The 9,516-nt window shown below is 41.4% G+C and overlaps 1 protein-coding gene across 3 annotated transcripts in view; it reads right to left on the bottom strand.

Moving 5' to 3' along the window:
• The window catches only part of Bcas3 (BCAS3, microtubule associated cell migration factor), a 498,657-nt gene that overhangs the window by 453,474 nt on the left and 35,667 nt on the right, over nucleotides 1–9,516 (bottom strand). For all 3 annotated transcript variants that reach the window (XM_026780237.1, XM_005350452.3, XM_005350453.3), the window contains exon 6: nucleotides 1,203–1,284. In XM_026780237.1, the coding sequence (XP_026636038.1) occupies nucleotides 1,203–1,284 (82 nt within the window). The remainder of the gene's footprint in view (nucleotides 1–1,202; nucleotides 1,285–9,516) is intronic.

Raw genomic sequence — 9,516 nt, 5'->3', positions numbered from 1 at the left:
GGGGGGGGGGGGGGGGGGACGGATGGACGGATGGACGGAATGAGGGAAGAATGGAAAGACGGGAGGCAGAAGGAGCAGGACAGATGGAGGCTACGAAGGCCACATAGCTGAACTGCAAGGAAAAATCATGTGATCTCGCGGCACTGTTGCCCAGCTATCCTTTCCATTTCATTAAAGAAAACTAACTGTTACATGAATCCCTAAGATTACTTATGAACAACCAAGCCCTGAGTTTTAGTTAGCATCGCTCTCACCAATTTTGATCATTAACAGCTACATGAAGTCTTAATGAGAGTTTTCATTTCAGGATAATCTCACATGATAACAGAATTAAAGTATTTTGTATCCTTATTTTATTGAAAGAAACTTTAAAGTATCCCAAATGATTAATATGATTGTTTTCTGCATATATAAAAATGCATTTTAGTAAACAAAGGGAATAAGGTAAAAATAATTTTTCTGATTTCATAATATGAAGGAATCAGAAAACTTAATATGAATACACATTTGGACATTTATACATAAATATAGAACATACAACACTTAATTGTAATATTAAGAAGTACTTGCAAGAAACATGGATGAATGAGAAGGCAATGGAGGGCAAAAGGGTTCAAAGAACACTGTACACATGAAGATATCAATATGATTCATTGTTTTCCACAATGAATAAACACTAATAAAAACTGAAAAAAAGCATAATTTCAACATTAAAAGCCCACAACACCCTTCTGAATAGTGAAGTCTGACTGCGGAGTCACCTACAGCAGAGACAATACGGAAAACCAAGCTCTCTTTGCCAGCAAGTCTAACTGAGAAGGGAGAGGCGGGCAGAGGGAGACTGGGGAATACCCACAGAGGAAAGCAGGCCAGAGCAGAACAAAGGCAGCCCAGAAGGATGCCCAGAAAGCCAAGAGAGAAGACAGCTTGGAGAAAGAGCAAGCAAAGGCAGAGGCCAAATCAAGATCAAAGAGGAAGGAGATAAATCAAAACCACAGCAGAAAGTGAAAAGCCATATTGAAATGGTTAAGATTACCTATTTCTATTGCAACTGAGAGCACTAAGGGTTTGTCTAGGGGGAGGAGGGAGGTAGAATGGACCTTTGCAGCGAAGCAGACCCGGCTTATCACTCTTGCTGTCTATAGTCCAAAATCAACAGAAGAGAAACTGCGTGATTTGTTTTCCCTTAGGGCGACACTCACCCAACTGTGGAGCAGGCAAGATCCTAGCTGCTCGGACTGGGCCATGCCGAACAGAGAAGAGCTCCTGGGCTTCCCCGCTGATCTGCATGGGAGAAGGCAAAAAGCAGCTGAGTTTATTAAAATGTGTGGCACAATGCTATCAGATAAAAACATCTAAATTCTATTATGATTTTTGGGAAATATACATACATACATACATACATACATACATAACTCCACACAATACATTATGATTTTAGGGAGCTTATGCATATCAAGTACAGCCCTATCTTAAATTTTGTGAGCATTTTCAGAAAAACATTACAATTCATTATTGGTATGAACTTGAATAACGTCTGTTCTGGAAGTCTGTAATTTCTATTAACCCATGAGAAGTCTGTGCAGCCCTGTGCTCACTCTCCATGCTGGAGCAAAGCAGCTATGAGACTGCTTTGCAATAATATCCAAGCTCAGCTACTAGTCAGTTGTCTTTCTAGAATCATTCAAATCTGTCGACCACATTAGTTTGCAATTATAGGACAAGGCTGCTAAAAATAGACCTTCAAGACACCCCTAAATGCAGTTTTCTGTGCTGATAAAGTTGTAAGCAAGCAACTTTGGAAGTCATCACTTTTACTATAAACAAAGATCAAACACTGTAACAATGCCCACTCCCCCTTGAATATAGTCAGAATCTGTGCTTAGATAGAAAGACTACAGTATTCGATTTCTCCAAAAGGCAAAAGGAGGTATGCTAGTATGTATCAAGTTGTTTTTTTTTTTTTAAAAAAAATGTCTTTCAAATCCTGGTTGATCTGATGAGCAAATTAAAACAGAATTAGAGAATAACAACATTCTAGACTCACTGTGGGAGGTGATACTAATATGGTCCTCAGCGCACTGTGCTAATAGCAAAGAAAATGGTATGCCTTATAAAATGGGCCCTAAAGATTCAAGAACTTCTAATAGACGTAACAAAGATAAAGACTCATAGAAGACAAATACTATCGATGTTTTAATAGGCCCAACAAATGGCTTAAATATGAAAACTGGCAAATCTTCCAGTAACCTCTGCGCACACACAGGTGCCTTCTTCAGCCCCTCTCCTGTGTTCCTTTTAGAGCTGTGAGCCGTAAGCTTTCTACCCTATAAAATCCACTGCGCTTGTGGTGATTCAGACAGCAGCTGGCTGCAGCGGCATGTCTCCCCACTCAGTGTGCTGAGTCCCATGAGCATCCCAGCGAGGACATGCAACAACAGCACCACCTGCCCACGGGCTCAGAAAAGCCCACAGAGCAAAGGCTCCTGTGCACCACACGCCTTCATGGCTTTCATGCCAATAACAAAACCCATGAGCAAAACACACTGTAGCCAAGTCTCCATTTTACGGTAACAGGACAGAATTAAGGAAGAAACTTGGATGATTATTTTGTGAAACCTTCCATCTAATGTATCTAATACACTTTTCTGAAATATAAAATGTACTACATCTTTGGTTTTTGAACACACATATGCTAACAGGTGAGTACTGGTATGGTTTACTTATACTAAAGATTGTTATTGACAAGTTCCAAGTCCCTGCCTCTTGAAAACTGAAACAGAAAAAGACAAGCAGAGAATGCTAATGTAAGTCATTATATTATAGTATTTGCTGGACGTCTACTCTTTCATACAATTAAGAAAAAAATTAATAAAAAAATAGTATAAAACTTACAGCTGTATACTATAAAGTAATGAAAAAAAATTCCACTTTTGAGATTTACACCCATAACAAATTACAGTGTGAACACAAACTCTGCTATCTGTACTACTGTTTTCATGTACCAGAACCGGCATTCAACTTTTGTTCTACCAAACAAAACTTGAATGTTAAAAGATATAACCTCGTTTTCCTGAGTTTCTGTACTCGGATATACTAAATACTGTTTTAAAAATCTGTCTTGCCATATATGTTTGGTATCACTGAATGCACAAGAGCAAAAAACACAGAAAAACAATTCAAAATCCAAACACATGAAGCTTTACAGTAAAACAACTTTCAAAATAAACCAAACTCCCTGTTCCAAACTGAACGTGTTTTCACATGTCCAGCCACAGGTGAGAACAACAAACCCCGAGGAAAGATTAAAAATGCATGATCCTATACACTGTCCACACCTCACGGCCTGAGTTGGGGCTCATCAGAAGGAGAAAGTGCCGTGCCACATGTACAGAGAGCTGTGAATCTACATGACTCCGGACTACATCTGGCTGAAACCAGGAGCTTATCTAACTGCAGAATGCAAGTCACAAGTATCAGCCTCCGGGGAAAGAACCCTGCAGGTGATACATGAAAATCCTGAACCAGAGCGACGCTGCGCTGAAAGTGTTAGCAAGGCATATCCAGATAGAAAGGACACAGACGTACAGGGATGCTTCCCAGGTGCCCCTAATGCTGTCATTCAGTGTGTTCGTGGGTAATTTTGCTTTCAAATAAATACCACAACCGTGTTAAAAGCAGTATTAAAAACTTTTGGGTTTCCTAGAGAAAAGATCTCTGGAAATGACAAGGAATCCCGGCGATGAGGACCCAGAAGCCTGAAAAGAAGCGGCAAGCTCACTTCTAAACTGACAACCCAAGAGCAGCAAGGACAGCAGCAGGGAGAGTGGACAAGGAATCCCAGCTGCCGCGGCAACTAGCAGGGGCCTCATCCCAGCTCCTCCCCGTCTCCCTGCCTTTGTTCTTGCTGGCATTTTAATTTCTGATGACAGACTTTTGTTGTTTGGGGCATAAACCGGACGTACCAGTTTGAAGGCACAATAAGGAGAACAAAGAATGATTTGTTCACACTGTAGGGAAAAAAAATCTTTCCAACCATAGAAAATAGCTTTCGCATGGTGAAAATATGCAAATTACATACCAAACTGGAAGGGGGTGGGGGAATCTAAGTTTAGACTCTCACAGCTCAATCTAAGGAAAGAGAAATTATAACTCTCGAGACGACAATACACACACAGATCTGGAGGAGCTTGGAAAAAACTTCCAGAGAACTGTAAGATCAAATGAAGGTAACCCAGCCCTCAGGAAGCAGCCAGAGCGGAAAAACTCAATCCAGCACTGAGGATGATGAAGGACCTCCACACTACTCCACCCTGCCCTGCAGGAACAGAACACTATGCTTTATGAATGGCCTTTTTTTTTTTTTGATAAACTTTACTGACAGGCAACAATCTATTTAAAATGCGCAGATCATTAGCTACATGTAGAGATTAATCAATGTTCCATAAAGCATCTATGTTACTGACATATACCAGTTAAGCTGGCAGCAAGTGCTCAGAAGGCAGAGGCAGGAGAATCTGCACTAAATTTCGAGGCCAACCTGGCCTATACGAGGAATTCAACACTGGCTAGGGCTACAAAGTGACACTCTGTCTCTACAAAAATTAGTAAATAAATAAATGACAAATAATTATGAAAATTTAAAATGCTTACCACATCCCTCCCCAGTCATAATCACAACCTTCTAGGTCTGTACACAGGTTTGAATTACTGAACACAGAATAACTGGGGTCATATACAGTATACTCTTGTATAATTTTTTCCACATTACTGGCTAAGAATCAATTCACGCTGATGCTCGTGATTGCAAGGTTCTTCTTTTTCTATTGCTATATGAAGACTCCCGTTGGATGAAAACACTATGATTTTACATAGCACACTACCAACAGGCCTCCACTACGTTTCTAGGATGGACCTAGCAGAACTCCAGCTTCCTGGTCCTCAAGAAAGCAGGGCATGGCAGTACACAGCTATAATCCAACACTCCAAAGCCCAAACCTTTAAAATTATAATTTCTCGCCTCAAACAAGCCAACAAACATACAAACAAACAAAATCAAGAGACTAAGTCCCAGGTCTAAAGTTCTTTGATCACAGATCCAAGTTCTGCCTGCTGGGCTGTACAGAGTGCGTTCAAGACCAACTGAGGGAGCCCCTACCAAAAAGAAAATGAAGAATAAGCAGAGCTAGGATGTAGCTCAGTGCAGCAGTGTGCACGACTGGAGCTCTAGGTTGCTGGGAGCTGCAGACCCTCAGACCATGAACATGCTATGATCTCTGCCTGCTCGAGGAAACAATTTGTTTTTCTATGCTTACAGCTGTACTGTGCATGAAACCTCATGAGTTCCTGATAACAAGGAAGTGGTTTCTGGAGGGCTTACAGTAGTAAATCCTAAGAGCGAGGGCGTGCCCACTAGTCAAGGAGAGCACTATACAAGCTGCCCTGGAACACAATAAAGTTGGCATTCTTGTGTCTCTCTGAGTGTTCTTTACTCCCCAGACCCTTGCCCGACCACAGTTCCAAGTGGTGCAACTAGGTTCAATATCCAATTCCACCAAAAAATACACACTACACAAATATAAATCAAAAGGAGAATTCACTAATTCTTCCAATAGACTGACTACCTAACAGGTAGTCTCTAGATGTCACCATATGGTCACCGAATTTCACAGAAGTCTATACTACTTTCTTTGAGCTATTTTACAATACTCTAAAGTACCAAACCTGACAGTAATCATTTTTTCTGAGTTGGTAGAAATTTAACCCAGGGCCCTGTACACACCAGGAAGGACTCTACCACCAGCCACATCTCTAGTCCTGCAACTTCTTGATGACCAGCAAATGAAGTTTGGTAAAGAGGCAACTGAATCTACTTTTTAAAAAGATAATTCCAGCCAGAGGCAGTAGTACAGGACCACAGGACTACAGGACCACACCTGTAGTCCCAGAAATTGGAAAGCGGGAGCAGAATCACTTACACACAAGCTAAACCATCTTGTGCACACAGGAAGACACAGGTACAAAAGCAAACTCTCCTTAGTACTTTATAATATGCTCTTAACCTTTGAAGGGGAGGGAGGGCACTGGAGACGGATCCTGGGTAGGAAAGCAAACCCTTCCAGTTGGGTGCTGGGCAGCAGAGCTACCTTCCAGCCCAAACGCTGGTTATTGCAAAGAGGATGTTGATGTGGTTTGCATTTATTAGAGTGCACACCAGCATCCCTGCCTGCCTTCAGCTGTTCTTCATATTGTCCTTTCCTTAATTAAATATGATCTAGGTCACCTGTCCACGTCACAGTTGTATCTAGCATCACAGCCCATACAGCTATGACTATTACTGTAGATGGCTTCAGTGAATATGTATATTTTGGTTTCTTTCTTTCTTTCTTTCTTTCTTCCTTTCTTTCTTTCTTTTTTTTTTTTTTTTGCAGAGATCGATTAGCGCACTTGCTCTATCTTCAAGGTAATTAAGGGTCTAGAGACACCTTAGGTATTAAGAGCACTTGCTGCTCTTCTAGGACCAGAGTTCCATTAGCAGCAGTCAAGTCATAGCTCCTGTAACTGGGTATCTGGTACCTTCTTCTGGCTGTTGTGGGCATTCAGCATGCACATAAAAACAGAGAGATTCTTAAATTAAAAAAGAATAAATACAAAAATAAGGCTGAGTGTGGTGACATATGCCTTTAATCCCAGCATTCAAGAGGCAGGGGTAGATGGATCACTAAGTTCCATGCTAGCCAGGGTTAAAAAAAGAGCAGGAGACAAGGCTCCAGTTAAGACCACTGGCTGCTGTTAGGGAGGAACCAGGTTTGATTCCCAGCACCTATATAGTGGCTCCCAACTGTATGTAACCACATTTCCAGGGTCTGTAATGCCCTCTGTGGCACCAGTTGTCCAAGTGGTCCACAGATACACATGCAGACAGAACAAACACACACAAAATAATAAAGTGTTTTTTAAAGATATCAGAGATAGGTATAGATGCAGCTTTCACTGATTAACAAGACTGTTTTCCAAAGACTTCACATCAATTCACACTACCACCAGAATATCTGAGGGTTCTTCCTGTTTAACAGTCTAGGCAGTCTTTAATGTTGGCCGTTCTGATAGCATAAGTCAACCTCTGGATATGCCAGTCATCCGCCGAGCACCCGTGAAGCCAGGGGATTGCCAACTGCCATCCCGAAGGACGCCTCTTGTGCAGATGCAGATATGACAGTGCAGAATACAATTGAGACTCAGACTCTCAACACCTCTGAAGAACATAAATCCTCAACTTAATTCCACCCTGAGACACAGCGATTACAGTAACGCTGTGCTGATAGACTGGAAAACTCGAGGCATCCATCGCGAAGATGACAAACGCACCTTAACACACTTAAAGGAACAGAAACCACACACTACCCTCTCACCACAATGGAACTACAGCAGAAATTAGTAACAGCAAGACATCTGGAAAATAACAAAACACTAGCGAGATTAAGCAACCAAATTGTAAACAACACACAGTTCAAAGAAGAAAGTTTCAAAATTTTTAAAAACTATTTTGTTTATGGTTTGTTTTCTGTTTTTATTTGAGCCAGGATCTCATGTAGCCCACACTGTCCTTGAACTCCTGACCCTCGAAAATGTTGGGATTACAAGCGTGTATCACTATGCTGAACTTTAAGACGTTTTTAACTAAATGAAAATAAAAACGCCACTAACTAAATGCATAGAGCTGACAAACGAGTCTTTCATTGAAAAATCTCAAACTACCTATGAAATAAAAAAAAACTAAATCAAAGCAAGCAGACACAAATAAACATCAGTTAGAGGGGAATTCAATAAAATTGAAAAAAAGGAAATCAATAGGGGAAAGCATCAATGAAGCCAAAAGCTGGTTCTGGGAAAAGATAATAAAAACTGTAAAGGTTCTAACCAGTTCAAGAGAAAGAGGAGGGCATGTCACTGCCTACAACCTAGCACTGGAGGGACAGATGGAGGAGATTGTAGAGCTCAGGGCTATCCCGGGCTACGGAATGAGACCCAGCCTCAAAACTCTGAGGGCTCCCTGGTGTGGTGGCATAAATTCTAACCCCAGTACTATGGAAGCTGAGGTAGGAGGACTGACCTTAAAACCAGGGGGAAATGCACAGCGAGCTCAGGTGAACAGGATGCAGCTTCTGTTCCAACAACACAAGGGTTTAGATAAATCCTCCACTGAGCTAGCTCCCAGCCCAACCCTCTAGTGAGTGAGGCTGAGGTAGGGTGTAAGGGCACTCGATGGCCATCGAGCTGTCTCTGCCTCTGCAGCACAGGAACTACAAGTGTACACCCAGTTTTTCCATGGATGTCTGGGATTTAACTTGGGGCCTCAGGCTTGCGTCAAAAGCAGTGAGCTATTTCCCTGGATCCAAAAAAATCCTTAATTTTTAAGTGAGCCATGAGACTTGGAAAACAAGAAGAATTTCTCAGGTTTCTCTCAAGCACATTTTGCCTTAAATCAAAAACTCTATTCATCTCAGAGTCATCCAGTTTAGTGGACAGTTCTAACTCCACCTGGGGAAGGCTTGGACAGCAAGCCAGCTAACATCTGTGTTCCTTCAAGCTGTATTCTCACTGACCAAATCACACACTGTGGGAACTAACAAAGCAGAGTATCTACAACACATACCTAAAAGATCGACACCCTAACAGTTTACTTTAGTAGAAAATAAACTGGATTATGTTATGTTTATATGATATATAAATCTGCTACCTTAGAATTGCCTAGAAATAAGCAAAATAACTTAAATAGCAAAGTGACTATTGTAAGAGTGTATGTTTAAAAGCAGGTAGCACGTAACTAATACTGAGACTTTAGCCAAGGATGTGTTTGTTAAGGGAATAAATGACAACAGGCTGCACCTATCTACTTTAATGTTTAGCAGGCTACACCTTTAGCCCACTAAATAAATATTAAATATTCTGTTGTGAATATTTAATATCTACAGACATGCTCAAATATATGAAAGAACACATCATGGAACAACTTATTATCTATGCTTCATAGATCTGCTTTTTTTAAAAAAAGACCACTACTAGGCCAGGTGTGTTGGTGCACACCGCTAATCTCAGCACTATGAAGCAGAGGCAGGAGGATCTATCAGTTCCAGTCCAGCACGGTATACTGCCAATCAGGGCTACACAATGAGACTGTGTCTCAAAGAACAAGATTGCTGCTGGAGAGATGGCTCAGTGGTTAAGAGCTATTCTTCGAAGGGACCTGGGTTCAATTCCCAGCACCTACATGGTGGCTGATAACATTTTGTTAACAACAGTTCAGCAGATCCAACACCCTTTTTTGGCCTCTATTGGCACCAGGAACTCAAGTGGTGCACAGACATGCATGCAGGCACACAACAGCCAACACATAAAACGAAAATGTAAAAATTTTAAAAATGAAGTAAACATTGGCTCATCTACTGTGGCAGTCACAGCACCGTCCCTGGAGGTGTTACTACCCTGGAGGAACAGCACAGTCCCTGGAGGTGT

The sequence above is a fragment of the Microtus ochrogaster genome, chromosome 7, assembly GCF_000317375.1.
Source record: "Microtus ochrogaster isolate Prairie Vole_2 chromosome 7, MicOch1.0, whole genome shotgun sequence".
NCBI lineage: Eukaryota > Metazoa > Chordata > Mammalia > Rodentia > Cricetidae > Microtus > Microtus ochrogaster.
Note: the sequence above shows the minus strand (reverse complement) of the source record. Positions and strands in the feature narration are given on the sequence as shown.